The sequence below is a fragment of the Neolamprologus brichardi genome, chromosome 11, assembly GCF_056152115.1.
Source record: "Neolamprologus brichardi isolate AB-2024 chromosome 11, ASM5615211v1, whole genome shotgun sequence".
NCBI classification, from domain to species: domain Eukaryota; kingdom Metazoa; phylum Chordata; class Actinopteri; order Cichliformes; family Cichlidae; genus Neolamprologus; species Neolamprologus brichardi.
This window is the reverse complement of record NC_142114.1, coordinates 17,292,248-17,316,384: the sequence shown is the minus strand read 5'-3', so window position 1 is coordinate 17,316,384 and position 24,137 is coordinate 17,292,248. Positions and strand designations below refer to the sequence as shown.

The 24,137-nt window shown below is 43.1% G+C and overlaps 2 protein-coding genes across 6 annotated transcripts; both read right to left on the bottom strand.

Moving 5' to 3' along the window:
- Window positions 1–6,149: 6,149 nt before the first annotated feature.
- LOC102783629 (uncharacterized) lies at window positions 6,150–12,928 on the bottom strand. 5 transcript variants are annotated; one of them, XM_087848240.1, is made up of 4 exons: window positions 12,647–12,863; window positions 12,007–12,048; window positions 9,485–11,911; window positions 6,150–7,242 (listed from the first exon to the last, which is right to left on the bottom strand). In XM_087848240.1, the coding sequence occupies exons 3-4, from the start codon at window positions 11,885–11,887 to the stop codon at window positions 6,880–6,882; spliced, it is 2,766 nt and encodes a 921-aa protein (XP_087704366.1). In that variant the 5' UTR covers window positions 11,888–11,911; window positions 12,007–12,048; window positions 12,647–12,863; the 3' UTR covers window positions 6,150–6,879. The 5 variants fall into 5 exon arrangements, with proteins under 5 accessions (XP_087704366.1, XP_006803011.2, XP_035768888.2 ...); XM_006802948.3 differs by lacking the exon at window positions 12,647–12,863 and adding an exon at window positions 12,158–12,327; XM_035912995.2 differs by lacking the exons at window positions 12,007–12,048; window positions 12,647–12,863 and adding an exon at window positions 12,898–12,928.
- A 254-nt stretch (window positions 12,929–13,182) lies between these two features.
- Window positions 13,183–23,684, bottom strand: ntd5 (ntl-dependent gene 5). The gene is made up of 8 exons (XM_006802949.3): window positions 23,547–23,684; window positions 22,411–22,545; window positions 21,844–22,035; window positions 15,608–15,725; window positions 15,076–15,152; window positions 14,286–14,468; window positions 13,902–14,099; window positions 13,183–13,797 (listed from the first exon to the last, which is right to left on the bottom strand). Exons 1-8 carry the CDS (start codon window positions 23,614–23,616, stop codon window positions 13,715–13,717), a joined length of 1,056 nt encoding a protein of 351 aa, XP_006803012.2. The 5' UTR covers window positions 23,617–23,684; the 3' UTR covers window positions 13,183–13,714.
- Window positions 23,685–24,137: the final 453 nt, after the last annotated feature.

The window sequence follows — 24,137 nt, the reverse complement described above, 5'->3', positions numbered from 1 at the left end:
CAAAGCATCCTGGATCATCAGTGCCAACTGTGAGCGACTGTCAAACTTCACCCCTCCCCTGCAGTGACCTCACCCTCACCAGCCCCCCCACCCCTCTCTTTTTGCTTGGAGCAATTTACCCCCTTGACATCTGCAGACTGACAGAGTGAGGAACAGATTACAGGACAATAAGTACTTCTGTGTTTGTTGCACTTGACTTTAACATAGAAGAGGATAGAGCAGTCGATTTAATGTTAGGAGGTGGACTGTCGCATGATGTGATGATAGAAAAGTGTAAGCAGGATTTTTTTAAGAAAGGGGGGGGGCAGTTTATTATAAAGCAGCTAGAAGAAGAGTGTTTTGGACTCTCTTCAAGTCGTGTACTGAAGCACGGCTGCAGGCTCATATGCTCATATGCAGGCTCAAGACACCTTTAGGTCACCCCCCCTTAAAGTGATTTACTGTTCTGTGTATGTGCAAGTGTGCAAGTGTGTGAGTGTGTGTGTATGAGACACCACACAGAGAGTCACAGGTCAGTAAGTTAGTGACCGTCAGCATACACTATACAGTGTGGTTCCAGCAAAATCAGCCAAGTTTCACCTCAAAAACAAGCAGTGTTTCCCAGTGCGTGCATGATGTCTACACATGTATACATGTGTGTGTGTGTGTATGCATGTATATGTGTGGCTAATGCTGCAGAGGGGAGGGGGGGAAGCGGGGGAAATGAGGTTGAAGCAGAGACACCTGTTCAGTCCTTTTGACAGACAGACGGGTGTGTGCTGGTTCAGCAGGTCATGGAGAGGAAGGGAGGCAGAGAGGGGAGGTAGAGAGGTAGAGAGGCAGAGGCGACGGGTAAAAGTTGGTGAGGAAAGGAGGCCGACACACATGACGGAAGTCTTACTGGTGAGGACAGGAAGTGTGGTGACAGGAAGACAGTGGGTTAAAGCTCTTTTTATCTGATACGGAGAGAAAGACATCAACACGGAGATCCACTAATCAGAGAACACGGAGCAGAGATAGCACTGCATGGGCCAATTACGGTTGCCATGGAACAAAATGGAACAACTAATGGAAGACAAAATGAATGGGAACCTTAATTTAATAGATGGTTATAGACAGTGGGCTCTTTCAGGTGCCATTTGCACAGTACGTCTGTTTGTCATCATTATAAAATCTCACCTTTGGCAGCTTTTCCTCTCATGCCCTGTAAAAAGCATTTCACACACTGCTCCGACACACACATACACATATATATAAACACTGACAGCATGCCATGTTATTGTAGGGAAGGTGATGTAATTGCTTTTTCCTCTGGTTCCCCCCCATCACAGCTTCACCCTCTGCTCTGCAGCAGGGACTCCCTCTCTGATTAACACCTGTTACCCTCCTTCTCTGTCACACACACATATGCACAGACAGACTCCACAGTGTTAATCCTGCACTGTGTCTGGTGAGCGAATTAGCTTGCACGCTGTTAACCCTTCCCTCTTGATATCATATTTCTCTGTGCTATTCTGGGCTTACCCGTCTTTTTTTATGTGGCTAATGAGCTAAAAACTCACTTTGTCTATCATTTGGCTTGTAAAATTCATTCACTGATTTCATATTTTAGTCGTAACCGCCTCCTCAGTCTGTTATATTTGCAGAGCTTGAGTGATGCAGCTCTCAAGAGACTCGCTGTCTTCTGCCTTTCACCCTGGTGTAAGTATCCCTCCACCATTTGAGAGGCTTGACATAGAGAACGAGCCGTGCAGCACATCCTAAGTGTAAGTGTGCCCTCGCGTGGCTGAACTGTGCAATGACAGTCATATACATTGGACTAAAAAGAAAAAAAGCTTTCATGGTTTGTTTAGCTTTACATCATTTTGGCTCTCAGTGACAATAATGGGCTGTCTGTGATGTAACAGAGCAGATATACAACAAACATATCAAAGTGCCAAACGTATCAAAGGGAATAAAAAGCTGAGACACACACGCCGAGCTCACTTCATTACATCTGCTGCCTCTCCCTGGTCGTTCATCATTGGATCTATTCTAGTCCGTCTCTCCACTCCTCCTCTACCTTTATCACTTCAATCACTTGGCGATGTGCCTTGTGCCACTCAGAAGGCCTGCTGCCCGTTCCACTTCACGCCGCACAAACACAGCCGCACACACACAAGGAAATTTCAAACACGGACTCTACAGATTCCTGTCCTCCGTCTGTCTATCATCCATCTGTCTGTCAGTCACTGCACTTTGAAGCTCGGCGCAATCTGGATAGTTAGCAGCCAGCACACACAGAGAAGCGCGCATACTGTACAGTGCACACACATCTCCAGCTGGACTGCTGAGCTCACACATTCAACTGGTTGAATATTCATCATCTCCATCGCGCGCTGAGGACCTTGTAAGCTCAGCAACGCAACAGCCCAGTGGTGTCAATTAAAGGCCTCGAATCTGTTTTGTGTTGTTCTTTCTCGTTCTGATAGGAGGCCACCGATTTAAGTGAACGCTCGAAGTGACCGTCACAGTAGGTAAGCAGCACTTCAATTGGCTTCTTCAACAAAAAAGTGAGGAGCTGTTAGGTGAGGGGGGGGGGGGTTATATTTATTAGAATTTGATCTAAACAACACAAAGATATGAATAAAGCGTTGTAGCCTTGTAGTTCAGAGTGCTGCTGGTGGTGGTGCAATAGTGTGGAGGATATTTTCTATTTAAACACCTGAGTATTGTTCCTGACCATGTCCAGATGTTCAGATGGCCTCTACAGTCATCAGATCTCAGTCCAATAGAGCACATTTGAGATGTGATGGAAAGCAGCTGTGTGATGCTGTCATGTCAACATGGAGCAAAATATCTGAGGAATGTTTCCAGCACCTTGTTGAATCTGTGCCATGAAGACATTTCGACAGGCAAATCGGTACTATCAAGGTGTGCCTAATGAAATGACTAATAAATGAACACATGAAAATTTTTACCAGCGTTAAAAAAGTTTGGTTTTGGTTTCCAAGGACAATCATTATTTGATTTTCTGTCATTTTGTTCTCAATTAGAAATGTATGTAAGTAAAAATTTTCAACTTGAGTACTTCATTCATCAAGATTTGATGTGTGATTTAAGTGTTCCCTTAATTTATTTGACAGGTTCGTATTTTTCCAGTCTGTCTGTCTGCCTGTAATCATTCTTCCTGTCCATACTGGCACTGAAGTCATTGCTTCTCGATATTAGGCCAGCAGAAGAGATGGAGTACAAAGCACGGTCCTCTTTTGTGTAAAACTGACCTCTAAAACTCTAAAATATGAGGCTTCTTCAGCATGAATTTGTACAAATCCAGCTGATGTTTGCTCTAGTTAAAAGGTTTTAACACTTTAGCTTCCATGGACAGTGTGTCCTTGTTGGCCTTTGGCAGAAAAGTAGTAATACAAAGACGGAATTTGGTTCCTGAACATACTGTAAGCCACCTCTTTCATTAAAATTCAGATTTCTGAGTCATATTAAATTCAGCCTAACGTCAGAGCTCTTACAGCGAGCTCTGATTGTGGATTTTGTTCTCCATCTCTAAACTGAAGTGCCATTAAGAGGGATCCTCTCACAGGCATGAACAAGGGGAGCAATTACAATTACTTACAGTCCTAACCCACAATGCGAATGGGGTTTGTTAGCATTGTTTTAAGACAAACTTGAAAATTGTAAACTGAAGCTGCACTGATAGCAGTGCAATTTCTGCAGAAAATATGGTAATAAAGTGGTATTATTTTTTTTTCAAAGCAATTATTACCATATTCAGTTTTTACACATCCCTAAAGTCTCCTTGTAATTAAAAAAATTCAAAGAGGTAAAGCTAAAATATCTGCTTTTTAATGCTTGGCTATCTGCGAGCACAGGGCATTTCACAGGCGTAAATTAACCACTCTTAATAAACTCCTCAGTTAACCTTTGATCCTCACACTCTGCACACCTTTCTCCTTCCACTGACCCTCTGTGAAAGTGAATTTCCTAAACTAAAACACAAAGGTGCTCAGCACAAGCCTTTCAGGAGGCCAACGCTGCTCAAACAGCACAATGGCCGGCGTAGAAATGAAGAATGGGACGCCCATGACGACCCAGTCAGGTCATTTGAGCGATACAGTATTTAATAACTTATCTCCAGCTTACCTCTCTTAGGCTCCATGGCTTAAATGGAGCAGAAAATTGAGAGAGTGCAAAAAACAGAGGCCCGGCTTCCAAACTCAATTACTCCCTGGAGGCTGTCCAAGTGGTCAGCCTGCACACCCAAGCAGATCCACGAATCTTAATGGGTTTTTTTTCCTTAATCATAGGAAATCATGGAAATCTCCTCTGTGGCGATTAAGCTGGCAAAAATGGATCAAATTAACTAAGAAGAATAACTTCATGCTGTGTAAAGACTTGAAAGGGGAGGCTGTGTTGTGCAATCCACAATGTGATAAATGGTCTGGTTCATATATGGTGCTTTCCTACTCTACCTGAGCACTCAACGCATTTTATACACCATGCCTCATTCACCCATTCATACAAGCACTTTTTTCTATGCTTAAGAGCTTTCAGTCTAACATTCATACCCCAGTGGATGCATCGGAGAGCGACTTGGGTTTAGCATGCAGACTGAAGCAGCCAAGGCTCGAACTATCAACCTTCATACTACCAGCTTTACCTCTTGAGCTATAATAACTCCCTACATAGCAAGGTGGAAGGAGATAGAGAACAGTAAAACTTTAGGACCTCTAGTACGAGCTAAAGTGAACAAAAGTTATTAAAAAAAACACACAAACACCAGAATAAAGTTGGCCTTTAGATTTTGCCAGAAAGTAATCAAAAAATGTGACTTAGAGAGAGAAATAAACATAATGACTCAGATTTTACCCCCCAAAAGATGCCAGATTTAAAGTATGGACTAGTAAAGACCTAATAGCCTACTGTTGCTTTATACACAGAGAAACTTTGCAGAAAAAGAAAAAAAATATATGGTTTGGAGAGGTTAAATTAAATCATAAGGGGGGGGCTGAGAAAAAAGCAGAAACCGATATATTGAATGTCTTCCTATCAACAAATAAACAAGAAAGCAGATATAAAATAATATCGAGGCATTGCAATTCTTAGAAGTAAGCATCCAAAGTAATACAGACGAATGGAAAAGTGAAGTGGAAATAGTTGTATCTGCAGAAGAATGGGAAAATATTGGGGAATTATGCTTTTCACATCCCTGGAGGCCATTTGAGTGGAAAAACATTCTAAGATTTTTTTTATTAGCGCTGCCCCGAGAAAGCACCAAGGTGTAGGAAGGAACTGTTGGAGGATATGTGGCTCATCAGTGGGTAATCATTGCCATTTATTCTGGGAGTGTGTTCAAAACTCAGGCTATTTTAGAGTGAAATCCATTTGATGCTCTGACAGTGAATTTAAGCGCCTCAGCACAAAGATCCAAACTAAAGAAGGCAAATACTGAATGAGAGTACTACCTGTAGGAGGGTAAAAGCCGTTCTTCTCTGACAAAAAAGTGATCAGACACAAACTGAAGATTAGCTCAAACTTAATGGGAATATTCTCCTTTTCCCTAAAAGTGCAGCAGGATAAGTTCATGGAACTGTGATCAAAATGGATTGCATTTATCACCCGACTTCAACCAGACTTAGTTTAACAGGAAGCGACAGTTTTATTATCACTGTGATGAAAACTGTGACGCTTGGAACTTGTATCTAAATCGCAACAAGCACAGAGAAAGGATGGGGTTATGTCTTTCTGCTATAATGTATTATAATTAGTAAAATATTAGAGAAATTAATGCAATGTAGAGTTTTTTTGTTTTGTTTTTGGCAAAAGTCTGCATGTAACGCTCAATTGTAATAGTATATATTATATTAAAATTGTCTTAGCAGATTATAATTTAATGGGTGTATTTTGGTTGTAGCTTCACACATAAAAAGGAATTTTTTTGTTGTTGTTGTTTTTTGTTTTTGAAAAACGGGGCAGCTGGAGCTCAGCAAACAGAACTATGTGTTCATTAACTGGAAGGTCAGTGGTTTGATCTCCAGCTCCTCCAGCCTGCAGGTCACAGTGTCCTTACACAGAAACACACTCTATCCAGAAGCTCAAAACAGTGGGAGCGATATGTAAATACAGTCTGTTTATACTATTTAAAGTGGAGGAAAAGAAAGAGCAGAAACAGAGAGTTAGCTTTGTGAAAATTTAATACCAATAAATTAACAATATTCAAAATTTAAACAAAAAAAATTGAATATAGAGTTTATATTAGAATAACTCAAAAAACATTTGGTCAAACTCTTACAGGATGTGGATTAAATACAGAAGATCAACAGCGGCAACGAAATTAAAAGTAAGCGTTTTCATACACAATGTAAAAAAAATAACTTTGAGTTCAAAGAAAACGAGTGCAAATTCCTCACAGTGTGTCTGACGGTAGGAAAGATTATATCTTTCATATGAGATAGTGCAGAAGTGCAGCTCTTACAAGTAGTACTCTTTATATACATGACTAGAGCAGAGGATTGTTTAGTTCATAAGCTATCTTTCTTTTTCGAGCACTTTAGGGTTTCATCGTGGATTGCATGGGAACGCAACTTCATGAGGAGCGTTTTAATTAATGTTATGAATTCCCACACACACACACACACACACACACACACACACACACAAAGAAAACATGACTTCAAGAATGAGTTTTCCCTTAATTCAAAGTCACATCTGACTTTGAAGGCTGCGTTTTGGCCCTTAAAATGGAATGGGAATAATATACATTCATATAAATAAATTAACATTAAAAACAATAAATATGAAAGTGCTCCCTTCTTTGATTCTTAGTCAATAAAAAGAAAAGATCAGAGTCTAACTGTAGTTAGATATCATCAACAGCACTTCTCCCCTACCCTTTACTTTAAAGTGTTACGTTTCCACCTCTGACTCTGAGTTATCCAAATTAGACACAGTGGAGCTGTACCATTCAGCACTCTCCTCTTCCTCCTGGACTCCTGACGTACCACCGCCTCCTCCGTCTCCTCGGCTGCCTCCTCTGTCTCTTCTCTCGTTAAGCATTTCCATGGCTACTTGGTGGTAGGGGTGCTTGCGTTTGGTGTGCCGCCGGAGGGTGTTGCGCTCGGCAAAGCGCGTGTGGCAAAGCTGGCATTGGTAGGGCTTCTCTCCGGTGTGCACCCTTTGATGGCGCTGGAGCTCACCTGCCTCCCTGAAGCGCTTGGCACAGATGGGGCACACAAAGTTCCTCTGGCCTGTGTGGATGTGCTTGTGTCTCTGTTTAAAACGAGAGACGAACATCCGAATGATTACTCAAAGGCATATAAACAACATTTTAAGTGACATTTATATGCAAGTAAAAGGGCTTGTGGGAGGCGGTGAATCAAAAATGAACTATCATAGCCCAAGAATCTAATTGATGTACTTTTCCTCTGGTCTGTAATGTTATTTTTATTTTTTATTCTGTATTCTGGAGCTATCCTCTGTAGAGATGTCTGCTTTCTTTTTACCAATAACGAACTAAAGGGCCTTGTGGTTCTCAAACCATCAAACTGAAAAAAAAAATACATGAGAAATTTCATGTAAAACTATTGTCTTTCTGCTGTCTACATCTGCCAACCAAAAGAAGCAAACAGCTGACTAAAATTATAGCTCAGCTGGTGGGGGGGTGAAGCCATTAATGTTTACAGTCTGTCATGCTGACACGAGCAGGAATTATAACAGTTCCTTCATGAAAATGCTCATAACAAGCGTTTTGGAATAATCAGCCCATAATTTTGAAAAAGAGGCATGACTGCTGAGGTTTTTATACATCTTTGGTGCTTTGAGCCCCACAAGGCAAAGTCTATTTACTGTAGTTCCATTATATTCAGTGGAATATAACTCGGTAAGTCACAACAAAATGATCTAGATAAATAAAAAGCACTACAGGTCCAGAGGAAAGTATGTGTATTTGATTTAGAGGTGAGCTGTTCCTTCGGTGTTTGCTCTCGTCTTTGTGGAGCTTCGTTGGCTCTTTTAGCTCACTATGTGAGTTTTCAGTATATCTGATAATGTCTGCCTCAGCAGGAGCTGGTATTTGGAGCAGAAATCTCTAAATATCAACTGCATAGCTACTGCTTAACTTCTACATAAGTGTGTAGATGGGCAGCAGCTTGACTGAGTTTGATATTTCACCTAGAAAGAGAGTAAGATGTCAGGTGTTTGATGACAGAGGAGCTAAAACAACTGCTTGGACAATAAAACTGACTGGCAGCTATTTTGAGACTTAACTATAACTTCTAATTATTTTTTAAGTGAGAATGTCAAATATTTTGTTTGCAGATTTTACTGATGTTACCATAAAGAGCTGGACAGTGGGCTTGTAGCTTTTGTGCATGTGTGTGAGAGAGATGCATTCAGGTCGACACGCCATACAAGTTGGTGGCGGCAATGTCCCAGTGGGGCATCTCACATCTGGAGTGTGTATACTGTGGGTAGGCTGCAGAACGACAATAAGCCCCACTGTGGGCCCCCCTTGGCTTAGTGTGGGCAGCACACAGTAATGAAGGTGCTGGGGACTAAACATAATGAAAGCTTTCAAAAGTGTGCTGCCACTCACACGTCACCCCTACTCTTGCTTCCCTTCACGGAAAATCAAATGAATTCTAAACGTTTATCAGTAACATATAACGGCCTGCATGGCTGGGCTCCTGCAGCAGAACTACTGAGACCTTTTAACAGCAGTTGGCCTCTCAGATCACATGATCAGGGTTTCTTACCTGTTCCGTACACTTATGTTAAATCCGGAGGTGATCAAGCTTTTAAGGTTGTTGGAACGCCCTTCATCAGCCAATCAGGAGAAGTCATTATTATAGTTAGTTTCCCCTTAATTATCATCCCATTATTTTTGGCCATAGTTCACATTTGATGTGTTTTTGTAAGAATGAGTGTGTTTGACTGTGTGTCCAAATGCTGGAACATGTATACTTGGTTTTATTCAAACTATGAAGCACTTTGGAACTGTGTGTTTTAAAAGGTTCTATACAAATAAAGCAGTTGTTGTTACAGAGAACAGAACAAAAGCAGCCAACATCCCCCAAAAAGCTTTGAATGTCCTTAAAGAAGCCTGGAAAACTTTGAAGAATAAAGGTAGTGATACCAAATAATAATTTTCCGTTTTTCCTTATATGCTGCATGTTTGCACATGTTTCAGTAAATCTCTGTACCCATTTTCCTAGCATAACATAAAGAAATGAGGAGTGGCTCCAGAGTTTTGTGGTGTACTGTATTGATATTATTAAACTGACTAGCTTTCATCTGTGGTTTAGTACCAAGCAGGTCAATGCACCAATGTCAGGTTTGTCTCCAGGAGTGTGGCTGGTGCTTTTCGAATAAATCAGCTAATTGTTCATGAACAATATTTGCACATTTACACACATATTAAAGTTTGTTTTTGCTGCTCCCAAGTGGCCAACACATTCATTTGTTATTACTTGTCTTTAGGATGAAATGATGGTTATGATTAGCTTGTGCTGACCTGCAGATGGCTGGAGCGTTTGAAGGCTTTGCCGCATTGCTGGCAAACATGAGGCTTCTTCTGCGAATGGGTGATGGCATGGCGCTCAAGGTCGGAGAGGTAAAAGAAGACCCTCGGGCACAGCTGGCAGTACAGCACCCTTCGGGAGCCCGCGGTGTTGGGTGACGGCTCTGGAGAGAGTGGATCTAGCGGGTCAAGTTTACCAGGGGGTAGGATAGGTCCGATAGAAGGGGAGGTAGGAGCAGCCGTGTTAGAGAAATAAAGATGGTCATCCAGAGGTAAATGTTCAGAGTGAAGGTCTGATTTGGAGTCAGGTGATTGGGCGTCTAATTCTGAGGCGGGCTGAGATAAAGAGTCATAGGTCAAACTAGCAGACGGCGGTCTCGGAGACGATGCTGTAAAATTTGATGGCTTGTTGTTTTCATTGGAGACCTCTTGAGCGGATATGGCTTCATTTCCAGGGTTTGATTCAGAGTAAGTGATCTGAGTTTGAATAAGAGGAACTGAGCTGTGGTCATCCTGCAGGGCAATAGTGGATGAAGGGACAGTGAGAGACGTGAGAACGGAGCCAGAATTTACGTTATTCATGCCAGACAGGATGACAGGGGGGTTATTGGGGCTGAGTCTGATGACAGGGTGAGACAGTGTAGGAAGAGGCGATCCCAATGTGCTAACCTGACCAGAGGACAGAGGAAGGGAGACCGGAGCTGCGGCCGTAATCTGGGACAGCTGGCCGGTCGAGGAGTCGAGGACAGCAATAGGGGTGGAGGTAGCGGTGGACTCACCAGAGGAAGAAGGTACAGAGGAAAGGAGAAGAAACACGGGAGTGGAAGCACCATGTGAAGTCTGAGTAACTGAAAGGGGAAGAGAGAGACCGAGTGGAGCCGAGGAGAGGTGAGAAGAGGAGGACAGGAGGAGAACAGGAGCATTGCCTGCAGGATTTGTGACAAGTTGAATGGGTTGGGTGGGGACTGATATCCCAGAGGAAGGGGACAAAACAGAGCTGGCATCCTGAACAGCTTTAACGCTCGGCTCTGCAGCCACTGAAGGGTTCGAGTTTGTAATCACACTTGTGAAGACTTCTGGAGCTTTAGCCTGATCATCACCTAGTGATGAAGAATCACTGATAGGTGGTGGCGAGGGGTAAAAATCATCAGAAGGTGCATTTAGTGCATTATCTGTACTTTGGCTGGGACCTGCTAACGGTGCCAAAAGCGACGACTCCTTTCCTTCTGCTTCTTCTGAATTAGCATGATTAGACTGAGAATCCTCCACCCTGGAAGCATTGACTTGTGGCACTTTGAGTCCATCCGGATTGAGCGTATACGGAATTCCCTGGTCATCGATGAGAAGAAGGTTTTCAGTGTCACAGTCTATTGAAGAGAGAGAGGTCAAAACAGAGGTAGAAAAGAAAGAGGGAGACAGAAGAGCATCTTCAAGAGTATCTGTGCCGCCTCCCTCATCGTCCTCTTCTACTATGTCTCTGTCTCCTTCTCCCTCATATTCATCCACCTCCATGATCAGAGAGCTCTCACAGCCCGAGTCATCCAAGAAACGCCCGTATCTCCTCTCTCGGCTCTCCCTTTTCTTAGGCAAACTCAGGTCCAGAGGTTCTGTCTGCTCCTCCGTTTCAACCTCATTGAATGTTTTGCAACACTTCAAGTCCATTTCTCGCAAAATTAGAGGAACATTTTTCTGAATTTCCCTCTCTGTAGTTTCCTCTTTAATCTTCGGCTGACTTAAAAACTTAACTGTATTAGCAGTAAAAGGAGTTTCCGACCCATCAATGTGGACAATTTTAACATCCAAAACGTCTCTGTCTTTACACAGTTTATCCCGTTTCTCTGCTTCTGTCTCTGGAAATGCTTCAGCTTCTTCTTCAGTCTTCTGGTAAGTAACTTCCGTGATTTCTCCTTCATTTTTAACAGGTGGCACACAGATTTCACGTTTCTTCTGTGATTCAGCAGAGACCAACACGGGTCCCTGAAATTCTGAGAGAGCAAAGTCTTTGGTCAGGCTGATAGCAGAGTTTGTGATTGGCCTCTTGCACCGTGGAGGGACAACAATTTTGATTCTTATTGGCTGGCTGTGCAAAACAGGCACTCCAGACTTTACTGTAATTGGCTGTCTGAGCCCACCAATCTTAGTTGTTTCCTGAGAGGCTGGCTCATAAGTCCCGCCCACCTCTGGCTTTTTCCCATTGATTGATAGAGCATCTTGCCTGATGGTCACTGCTGCCGTGACAGGGCATGGCTGGAGGTTACCTGGTACAGTACTGCGTGCAGTTTCATCCTTTGGGTCCAATAAAGTCTCTGTCACTGGCCCTGATCCCTCTCCACACTGGCTGCCATTTTGGACATCCAGGCTGCCACTGGTCAGGACTGAAGCCAACTGAGAATCCATTTTGGGGCATACCTAGTTGTATTTCTTTTAAATAAAAGTAAAATAATAGATTAGACACTAAAATCATGACAATTATAATAAAGAAAATGTGCATTTTAATTATAGCCTTTTGCTTATACCAGGAGAGGAAGATTATTAAATAAATATCCTTAGTTGGCTGGCTGGGAGAAGAAGAAGAAAAAAGTCTGGGGATTATTGGGGTCAACTTTAGTGCGAAATGCCCAAACCCACTAGTGCTGTGATATTATAAGCAGCGTGCAGACTATTCACCCTAAATCCTCGGGCCGAAACGATGAACGACTCGTATGACCCTCTTCCTCAACAGCAAACGTGCTGTCACTTTACATGATCCCAAATCTTAGCTCATAATTCCTAATCGACGGATCACCGATAATAAAAAAAAAAAAAAACGCACCGGAGTACAGAAGGGTCCGAATGATGCGAGTGAAATTTCATTTCCCGGCTTACACTTCTTCCGTCCACATTCATCATACATGATGAAACCTTCCATTATAAAATTCGCATCAGAACATTATTCATACCCGGTTAGGCTCGCAAGAACCAGCCTGTTCTACCCCCTTTCTGCTTATAAACCGAGAAGAACTATCCGCGGAGGACGCCATTACGCACAGTCCTAGGTCCGAAATGCCAACGTTATTATTATTCCGCGTGTGCGCCCTGACGGCTCTCGGACCTGGGACAACGCCGTCGCAAACGCGCGCGTCGTAGTAGAAAAACCCCCCATGTATATTTACACACAGTCGTGGCGTGGAGCGGATCCTTCCCCTTGCACCGGAGCTTCCTCGGACCCACAGCCAGCCATTTTAGAGCCGAGGGTCCGAGATACCGCGAGCGCAGCTTTAGGACAAACTTTCCCGGTGAGCTGTCATTTATTCCAGCCGTGCTGTCAGAGCCGGCGTAACACGCACCGGACACGCTTTCGATACATTTAAAAACTGGATTTTAAACTATACTCCACCCATACTCTCGCTGCATAGGGACTGGCTTACCCAAGCTGTGGATATTTCCGGAGGACCAAATATGACTGTGCAGTGTAAAGGGTGATGCTGCGAATGCTGTGGGAGGGAGGGGTCAAGGGGAGTTGCTATGGTGTCGCAGCCTACCGGGTCCGACCAGTAGCCATGTTCAGCCTATGAGTACTGTTGAACCTGCAGCCTGCAAAGAAAGGCTCTCTGTGCTCCCAAGAATCAAAGAGAAGGGGGCAAAGCAGGAGAGAGGTAAAGTGGAATCACACAGGAGGGTTTTATTTGCCATCAAAGAGCTGGAGAGCAAAGCATTTTGACAATATTTTATTTCAAATCTCTCATCTTAAAAACTTACAAGCTTTGAGACTTGATGCGTCGGGCTCAACAGAAGAAAAAAGATCACACAGTGAAACATCACAGAGTCGAGTCATTATGAATTAGGCTACATGAAGGTATCGTCAGGGGTATAGCTGGTACTACTGTATTATATACACACACAGTCATGATTGCATATAGATTGCACCTATGGCACAATTTGGTTGAATTACTTCACAGTTATGCCTGCAGTTGAATAGTATTCAGGGCAAAGAGAGAAAAGTTGAGAGCAGTGGTGAAACCCCGTGAGGCCAAAAGAAAGACATCTTAGGCTGCTGATCCACAAAAGCTGTGAAATCAAAAAAATAGTCCCTGCATCTAACTAACTGTAGCTCTGATGGTTACAGAGAAGCTGCAGAGCGGTCAGGGAGGAGGTGTACGGAGGGCGTGTGTTTTGGAAGTGCTCGAATTGTGGCACAGTGTCTGTCATGAGCGCTGGGTGGGTCGAGATCAGACGTGCAGGTCATTACTCCACGTCGCCGGGCTCGCATGCTTCAATTTCCGAGACCAGCCGATGAGGAAAGAGTTTATACTGCAACCACGTCGGCTCTGAAGAACGATAAGATTGCACAACTATTAGAAACACTTCATGGCGTTACAGATGTTAGTTACACATGACAAAGAGCCGGGCACGGCGGCTGGTGCAGGTTTACCAAGGTAGCAGGCTGGTGTCTGCAGCTTTCCATTAAAGCAGGTCTGGGTTGCGGTGAAGCTGCATTGCTTACGAGGATGTTTGCAGAAGAACGTCACGTTTTTCCCGTGGGGAACCATGGCATCTGTAACATCAAACGGCCAGCGCTTCACGCCAGCAATCATCACGCGGCTTCGCTCGGCAGGAATGAGACAACGAGCTGTGAGGATGACCAACAAGGTATGAAAGTATCATATAAACATCAGACACATAATGCTGTGTTTATTAATTGCCGTGTGTAGGTGCACATTTATTTGAGTTTCTAGGACTTTATGCAAAGGTGTCTCTCTACATTTTACTTCAGCTTTGTTAAATAGTCCGGATATTAGATTGGATCGTTCCTCACCTCTACAGTGCGGGGGCGACGCACTCCAGCTGCCATTGGACAGACAGGTGATCATCTGGGGTCCATCCAGGAGGAAGTTCTTTTTGCACAGGTAGTGGATGTCAAAGTCCACTTCATACTCAGTCTTCTGGACAGCCACTACATAGCCCTGCTCCACCTCTGTAGGAGGCTGGCAGTACACTTCTAGTGAAGAAAGCAGGTTTATCAGTAAACTTAATCAGAAGATTTGCTGACATTAAAAACACAGAAGCAGAGTTACTATTTCACAGGACAAATGCACAGTTGCTCAATTTTTCATCGTTGTTTAAAACCTTGAAACTCCACTGAAGTAACCTCGCTCTTATCTTTAACATGTTTTAACAAATGACAGGCCCAGCCGTACTCCCGTTGGCCTGATTCGAGAACTATCCTCAAAGAATTTTCCATTTCTGTTAAACAGGCCATGAAATCCCAGGTTTGACCACACGATGGCAGAGAAGCACTGCAAAACGGAGCAGTAGCTCCTGAAAGATGCATGCCTGAGAGTGTCTGTGTGTTTCTGTCTGGCTTCTCTGATTCAGTATTTCTTAAATATCAGCTCTCAGAAATGCATGCATGCTACAAATGATGGAAAAACAAACCATTTCTGAGCTGATGTTATTTTTAGACTCAGTTTGATCATTCGCTACTCAAGCATTTTCTGCTAAGCTGCTAAAAAATGGATGAAGTTACACTGAGAGTGAAGAAAACGTAGCACACATGCATGTTCACACATGATGGTTAGTCAGCACAGGACGCCCTGTACACTTACTTTTACAGATGGGGTGAGGATACTGCCAGGTCTGATTCTCCTGGCAGGAATTTTCCCTGCTCCCCACTATATCCGCCCTGCAGGAGAAAAAGGAAAGAGTGATGGAGACAGATGGTGGTGCGACATGTACAGTACTGACTAAATGTGATGGAGAAAAAGGTGTAAATGTTTCCTTTTTCCACCGTCTCTCTTTGAGAGTGACTAAATTTTGTGTGCACAGTTCTCTGGCTGACACATCCACTCAGGCTCATCTTATCCTGTGAGATGAGTCAGTGCGTAAAGGGGAGTCAATACAAGATTAGACTGTAATGACCTAGTTAGCTCAATGGAGAGATCGTCAGCTGGGAGATCAAAATGAATTCCCTGCCATTCATTGCTCATCACACCTCTGCTGTATTCAAGCCTTCCCTTCACTCCCTCCCTCTTCTTCACACTCCGTCTCCGTTCTCTCACTTCCTCCATTTCCATCTCTGTGGCATTTCAAGTTTTGAGACCCCCGCACATTCACACTCAGCGTTAACCCTGCCCTCACCCAGACAGGCAGCTGTAGCGAATGGATGTTCCTACAGCAGCGTCTCCCTGAATGCTGAAGGTGTTGATCACTTCCTCGGGCAGAGGGCAAGTCTGGACAGCAGCAGGTTCAGGTGACTCTGATAGTCAAAGAAGACAAGAGGCAGTGAATGGCAGGTTAAACATGCTATCTATAAAATACACTCACTGGCCACTTCATTAGGTACATCAGTTCACCGGCTTGATAATGCAAATATGTAATCAGCCAATCACATGGCGGTAAGCCAGTGCATTTGATTATATAGACATGATCGAGTCGACCTCCTGAAGTTGAAATGGAGCATCAGAATATGAAAGGTGTTTCAAGTGACTCTGTATCTGGTCTGTTTATTTCAGAAACTGCTAATCTACTGTGATTTTCCACCATAACCATCTCTAGAGTTTACAGAGAATGATCGGGAAAAGAGAAAATATCCACTCGTAGCCAGTTCTCTGGGTGAAAATGTCTTGTTGGTGCCAACGGTCAGAGGAGAATAGTTCAAGCTGATAGTAGAACAACAGTAACTCAAATAACCACCTGTTACAACTAAGATATGCAGAAGAGCCTCTCTCAACGCACAGCATTGAGCTACAGCAGCCATAACATATACTGCTCCTGTTACCTAAGAAGAGGAAACTGTGCCTTCAGTTTACTCAGGCTCACCAACGCTGGACTGTAGAAGACTGAAAAAAAATGTTGCTTGATATGATGAGTCTCGATTCTTGCCGCAACATTTCTTGCCTTGTATCAGCAGTTCGGGCTGGTGGTGGGGGTATGATGTTCCAGAGGGATATTTTCTTTGCACACTTTGGGTTTGCTGAGCATCCTTTAAATGTCAAAGTGTACCAAAGTATTGTTGCTAACCATGTCCATCCCTTTATTGCTGCAGCAACAGTGGGATGCTGTCACATCAATATGGACCAAAATCTCTGAGGAATGTTTCCAGCACCTTGATAAATCTATGCCACGAAGGATTAAGGCAGCTTTGAAGGTTAAAGGGGGTCCAGCTCAGTACTAGCAAGATGTAACCACAAAATGGTAAGTCAGTGTACAAAGTCAAAATACACACAGTTTCTTTTCTGTATCTACTGGTACGCTGACTCTGAACTACACTTCATTGGCAAATATTGCACTTTTTAGGAAAAACATTAATATTATTATTGTGTTGTTGTTGCAGGATTTTTCAGTGGCAGAAAAGACCCAGTCTACTCTACTCCATTTATCTGCTAACTAACTATAATCATAGGCATTACAGACTGCAGGAGTACATATAAACATCTAAAGATCAGACTGCACAAAAGTGCTTACGATCCACTGCAGTCATTGCAAGAGTAAAGCATTCAATAGCATACATGTCTTCATGCATTTGTTTCCAAGACATTAAGTATATTAAGTGGATGATAATAATGACTCACAATGACCCCAAAAAAGCACTCGATTGAGTGACACAGATGTGATAAGAAAGGTAAAATCTACTATCAGAGTTTGCTATCAGAGTATAGTTTGGTTAGTTTTGGGCAATGATGATCTAATAGCTAGTTTTAGGAAAAGATGGTAGTTTGGGTTAAAATATCTGCGTCTTAAGGAGTCGCTGTGACAAAAAGCCCTGAATGCAAACTCGTCCTATGTGTGAAGGAAATCGAGAAAAAACCTGAAGGAAATGAACAGGAAGAAAAACAGAGAGCAGGACCAGCCATCATGTTATCTCATTTGACTTGTATTAACCAAGGTTTCCATATAGTTTGTGACCCACAGAGGCGTTTGACACAGTGTCTTGTTTTATTCAAGTTGAAACAGGCCTTCTTAGATAATAAATCAAAGTTCGATGAGCAGGTGAAATGCCGCCCCGCACGTCCCCGAGCTCACAGCTCTAACTGTGATTGTATAACACCTGGCATTGTTCATTCCTAGATGTTTGAGTGCCTCACGCTTGTGGAAATATAAATATCAAGAGTGGTGCTTGGAGAGAGGCTGGAGTGACCTGAGCTGCATCAAGCGCGGGGTTTCAAAACTGAACACGGCTTTGAAAGGTAGAGACAGCGCTCGCCCGAGGGCTATCTTGGTATCTGAAACCGAGAAACGTTAATGTGAGAATGTAAAGGGACCTATGGGAGAGGGAGAGTTACGACTCTGTTTGGCTGCAGTTGAGAGCCCGAAGCCGAGTTCTGTTTTCACATACCGCCCTGCTCCTACCTTGTACCGCTGCCACCCACACAGGCTGCAGCACCAAAGTGCTATAAAGCAGGTATACCAAATTCATCTTCTAAAAACTGTAAAACTGTGATTTTTTTAAAAAAAATTTATTCAATGAAACAGCGTTAAATATGCACCAATTAGACCGAGATGAAAGATGTAACGGTACACCACGGTTCCCATATACTTTAGACCTCTTTATACTATGGGGGTTTTTTTCCAATAAAAATATACACAGAGACATATCCACACAACACAAGCTGAAAAGCCTAGAGCTGCACACTTGTCCTTGGCTCCTATTGTAGAGAGAGACCTTATCAGAGGCTTCGGATGGAAGCGGATGAGAGGAGAAAGAGATGAGAGGAAAAGAGGATGAGAAGAAAGAGCAGAGGAGAAGAGAACTGGGAACAGAAAGGCCTCGAGCAGCGTGAGCAAGAGAGCTTTCAGACTGTAATCTGTCGCCCACACACACAAACACACACAAACACAGTCGTGTATCTCTGACTTCACAGCGCATTGACACACATTAATTTCCTGGAGACTTATTTCAACCTCAACTATGACTACTATTTGCCTAATCCTCACCTAAACCCAACCTTACTCTACCCCTCACATTTATATGTTAAACTAGATTGATTTAAAATGCATTGATTTGATTTTTGTCCCCATAAGGAAGGCATGTCCCCAGCATGAGTAATGCTTGGACGACACACACACACACACACACACACACACACACACATCTACCTCTCTACGCGTTGTTAAACGCACACCCTCACTCACAGCAGACCCGCATTCACACTCGCTCTCGCTGGCGCAGCGTGCACGCAGCTCCGTGCCACTTTGACAGTGATCTGCCGCCCACTGCCTCTCAGCAGGCACGAAGGAGCTCGGCTCACACTCTAACACACATGCAAAGGACACACAATACAAACACTCTCACACGCTCTAAACCCACCTACCTTCTGCCTGTCTCTCAGAAGGAGGATACTCTACGAGCGAGCTGAGAATTGTATCCTTATTTCATCTCTGAATTGGTGAAAAAATCCTGAGGGTGAGACTGAAACGCAGCAGGGTTGAGGATTTCTAGGAAAGCATGTAGCTGCAGGTGGGCGATGAATGTAACAGGCCTCAGACCTTTAAAGCTGAATTACATTGTTATCATGAGCGTTGACAGGTTGACCTAAGCAATAGTACTGATCAGATCTGAGGAGATACTAAGAAGAACCTTATGTTGCACGCTGCAACTTTATAGAGGAGAAGTAGTGAGGATGCCTTTTGTTTGAAGTCAATTCAGAATCAACGCTTATTTTTCTATATTTCACGAGACAGAAACATAAAATATCTGCAGCCCACAGTGCTTGCAGTGGCAGTGCAGTAGTCTTCAAGTGGGTTTGCTTTTTAACACCCTGTCTTCTGGGTTTTACCTTTGGATATGTAATAATTTAAATAAGTAATGTATTTTTTATAAACTCTGGTGTCTGTTGTCAGTTTACATTGCCGCTCACAAGCCTGATTCGAACAACACGGTTACCTTGGGGCAGAGAAGCACTTTGGTTGTAAATTAACACGAATCGAAGGCCTTTGAACTTGTTCTCTTTGAATTGACATTTGTTCTTCCCTCTCGCTCTTTCTCTGTTGTTGGCACGCTCGCCTTAGCACAAGAAGGTTCTGGGTTCAAACCTTCCCGAGGCTTTTCTGTGCAGAGTTTGCATGTTCTCTGTGTGTCTGCGTGGGTTCCCTCCAAGGACGCTGTCTTCCTCCCACAGAGCAAAGGCAGGCATGTTAGGTTTCAAATGTATGGTTAAATGTGGCCTGCAGTCTAAAACGCTTTAAGTGGTCAGTAAGACCAGAAGAGTACTATATAAATGCTTTTCCGTTTCCAATACGCTGGTCACATGTTTATTATAGATCTAGTACCAACCTATATCTTTAAACACAGCATGAGCAAAGTTTTAGTTGAACCTGTGTTTATGCGTGATTACACTTTGAGGCCGTAATTAGTCTTTTTTGCCTTGTTGGTTTTTGTGGTAGGTTTATTTTGTCCAGCCTTACATTATAATTTTGACCATATGTAGACTGCATCTTGCCCTCTAGTTCAGCAGCAGCATAAATACAACTGAAACAAGCAAATAATGTTACAAACACCGTTTCCAAAAACACACACATGAGCTGCAGACAAGAAGCAAGTCTGCTATAGTGAGCACATTTTCATCTCAGCTCTTGTGTATGGTAGTCCCGTTGCTATGGAAGCCACTGTAATAAATAAATTGTCATCTATAAGTTAAAATTTCAGGTTATTATCTCAAATTTGTGACATATTGACTCACCACTGAGGAAATAGACATTTTTGAGATAATAACTTTAATTTTTGACTCAGCTCTGCGTGGCAAAATAAATAAATAAATAAAAGATAAATCTCAGCGGAGGAAACAGGGAATCATCTGTTTATAGCACCAAATACACTGCCTACCTTTCTGCTTTCTGTGTGGCAGATCCTTCCAGCAGGTACTGGAGAGGAGGTGTGGTTTGTTCCCAATTAGCATCACTGGAAACACCTGAGCCCAGTGTGCCAATGATCTGTAAAAGCCCTCAGAGCTCAATTACTGTGTCTCTCCTTTGTAAGAGGCTGTTTTTGGTTGTAATTGCTCCTTAGTTTGTTTTCTTGCACTAAATAATGTTGCATCCACCCCCAACAGGACTGACTTCATACACCATAGTTAGTTTTTATTCTTTCTTTATGTTTCTTTTATTAAAAATAAAAAGTTTCTTTGTTGGTAGTTGTGTGCTTCTCCATTTCTGTCATGGCAGTTCAACATCGCTGATGTAATATTTTGACGTTAAGTGTTTCTGATTTAGTTTAGAAGGCTATATAAATGCAAGATTCCTACAGAGGCTGCCATTAATTTTATTTATCCATCCATCCATTCTCTTCCACTTATCCTTTTCAGGGTCGTGGGGGGCTGGAGCCTATCCCAGCTGTCTTAGGGCAAAAGGCAGGGTACAACCTGGACAGGTTGCCAGTCTGTTGCAGGGCTAACACATAGACACATACAACCATTTGCACTCACATTGGGCAATTTAGATTTTTTCTATTAGCCTAACCCCACTAACTGTGTGTCTTTGGACTGTGGGAGGAAGCCAGAGAACCCTGCAGACATGGGGAGAACATGCGGGTGTGTTTTGTACCATCATCTAACACAGTAACACAATAACTAATGAGTGATAAGAAATGTATGATCCATCTAGAAGGCTCACTAGCTGATTAGCAATATTTGCTCTATCTAGCTTGAATTCTTTCTCTGGTGTTTTCACATCTGTTTTAATGACTCGCTCACACTGTTTTTCTGTAACACTATGTTTTGCCACTAATTCAAATGTCAGTAAGTAAACAGTTGTAATTCTTCCACTTTCTGAGTTGGTCCATAAATTCCAAATTATTTGCCCTTACATGTAACGTGGCATTTATGAATCTTACGAAAGAATCCAAATGTTGGGATTATTCAAAATGACCCATGAAGTAAAAAAGGCAGCTTGGGATGCTCTGGGAAGTTCTACATTTTTGTTTTCTAAAAAACAAATAAAACATGCTTGTGTATCTTTGTGTTGAACTTGTTTACCTCTAAATGTTGCAAACGTATATGTTCTTGTACACATATTTTTTGAAATGCATATTCTTTATATTTAAGATAAGAAACATGTACGACATACTGTATGCATGCACAGACACAGCTGTGTATTCAGCTTTTGTCTCCTTTTTAAAGTTCTCGACAGTTCAATGGTAAAATCTTCAGACCCACTCTGAATAACTGAGGCTCTGGTTGCTATGGTGATGGGGAGAATAGGTCCCAGTTGTGTAATGTCTACGTTGACACAAATCACAGAGGGGTTTCTGGATTTCTCGTCTCACATATACACCCACAAACAGCTGTGTGTGTTCACTGCATAGACCTCCAGCTGACCACTACCTGTCAGGAAGAAACCCGAAAGAACCAAAGAACATTTTCCCGTGACCTCAAACCTACCTGTGCAGATGGGCTCGTCGCCACTCCACTGTCGGTCACCCTGACAACGGCGAATAGTGGCATCCATGCCGCTGGGCAATGTGAATCCTGGCTTGCAGCGCACTTCAAGCAGGGCAGAAAAGGAGTGAGTGGGAGAGAGGAGGCGAGCTTCTGTGTTTTCACTGTGGGGTAGAGGCCAGGGACAAGTACGACCTGAGGATGAAAGAGATGGTCCAGAGAGAGGAGAGAAAACAAGAGGCAGGGAACAAAACAATTCAGAGAATGTGCAGGAGACAAATGAAAAGAGCACAAATGAGGCTGTATAATGAGTCTGGATACATGCACAGTGCTCCCTTTTACAGCACAGAAGCATAATAAAAAGCTTCTGTTCAGCACTGGCATAAGGCTTTTATTTTATTTTCCATCAAGAAACACACACACACACTGATGTATGTTGGCACAGCTGCGTATGCGTACGCATTTGCACACACACACACACACACACACACACACACACCCTTTTAATGGCTGAGCCCACAATGCTTTTCAAAGTGAGAACTGACAGCACACATGCATACAAATAGTTACCTGGAGCCACACAGCTGAGACCACACTGGCCGTCACACAGACACTGGCGTTTGCTGCCACAGTCACTGTCAGCTTTGCAGGGTCGTGGACACGTCCTCCTTCCCTCCTCTCCCACAAGCCTCTCCGGACATGACCCTGTTGTGATACCCACACACTGTTACACAGTAATTGCCCCTTTGTTTACTCCTATTTCATTCATGGCCCCCCATAAAAAAAGGGGAAAAAAAAGACAAACGCTGTGTCGTAAAGAGATTTTGTTTGCCAATTCTGCTCTGTTTTCTCTGTGAAGGAAAGCAAATTCAGTGTGGGTGGCCGGGCAAACACTTGCCACCCAGGTTGCAGAACGAAGAGGTATTTCGATGGCGGGCTTTGCTGCTCTGTGCCTTTCAGCTATCAATCTTGTTCTTCACCGAAAAGTGAGCGTGTTTGTGTGAGAAAGTTTATCTAAAATGCAATTCATGCAATTCTGAGTCATACTCCAGTCGCATCATAAAAACCACAGTGAATTACTGTACATAAACATCAACATGACCTTGTCATTTGAGACGGAAAGGGGAGGGGATGTGGGGGAAACAAACTCGGTGCCCCATTTTTCGATTCTCAGAATGAAAATGTGTGCGCTGCTGTATTCACTCTGCCCAAAAGCACATGTGCACACAAACATGAATGCGCAGCACATGATCGTTCCAGACATGGCATACATATTTAGCACCTATGATATTATATAACTAATTAGTCACTATGAAATGCAGGCCAGTATTATGGAAGACTTGGAACTGTTCATGTGAAGGTAAACAATGATCCAAAACAGCTTTGCAATCACAAACTACTGACTAGAAAGCCATACATTTATGATGTAGGCTACGTGCAAAATATACATACAAAATAAACATTAAAATAAAATCTTAGTTTCTTAATTAGTACACTATGACCAACATTTGCCACTTTCCAACTGACTAATTGCGTACGTCTGTATCCGAGCTATGTGCTCACCTAAACTTCAAACTACAACTTAGAGAAAGATGAAGCATTTCAGGGAAATCCTAATGGCATCACTAAAGAGCATTCAGTCCAGCTGTGTTAACTGTGTATGCAGGGATCAGTGCTCTTCCAGGTGAAAGTGATGGAGGGCTTACCTGAATCCTGCAGGGATACGGTTCCAGTCAGAGCCCACATGGACAGCAGCAGCAGCAGTGCACGGTCCATCTTTGGAGCGAGGCCTCAGACGATATGAGCAAGGGACACGCAGATGCAGCATTTTTAAGGAAGGGGGGAACAAAGGGTGGGAGAGGGGGAGAAAGAGGGAGAGGTCCAAAGAGAAAGAGAGGGAGAGGTGGAGAGAGAGAGGGTACAGCCCAGGAGCACACATCTGGTTCGTGTTGAGGAGGAGAAAAGTGAGGAAAATTCCACTCTGAAGGACCTTTCACCCATTTCTGTTGAGACAACAGATAAAGGGGGTGACACATACATAACTACTGTCCACACAGAGAATTAACAAACAGGAAATGCTATAAAAGGAAGAAACTGATAGATTTGACTTTATATACTGAATGCAATATATGTGTGTGTGTGTGTGTGTGTGTGTGGGTGAGCACCAAAGTAGGTCAGTGTGGCTTTTTTAATGCTTTATCTTAAGCATAGCCCATCATATAAACTTTTTTTTATCTTACCTTATATATTCTAACTCAGTTTCTTAAACGTAGTGTGCATTTAATTATAAAATGCAT

Bases quoted from the DNA above. Each gene is read 5' to 3' on its own strand.
- LOC102783629 (XM_035912995.2), bottom strand. From the start codon at position 11,887: ATGGATTCTCAGTTGGCTTCAGTCCTGACCAGTGGCAGCCTGGATGTC. The intron at 7,243-9,484 runs GTCAGCACAAGC...CGTTTTAAACAG, and splicing joins AACGCTCCAGCCATCTGCAG to AGACACAAGCACATCCACAC.
- ntd5 (XM_006802949.3), bottom strand. From the start codon at position 23,616: ATGGACCGTGCACTGCTGCTGCTGCTGTCCATGTGGGCTCTGACTGGA. The intron at 22,546-23,546 runs GTAAGCCCTCCA...GTATCACAACAG, and splicing joins CGTATCCCTGCAGGATTCAG to GGTCATGTCCGGAGAGGCTT. The intron at 14,469-15,075 runs GTAAGTGTACAG...TTTCTTCACTAG, and splicing joins TCCTCACCCCATCTGTAAAA to AAGTGTACTGCCAGCCTCCT.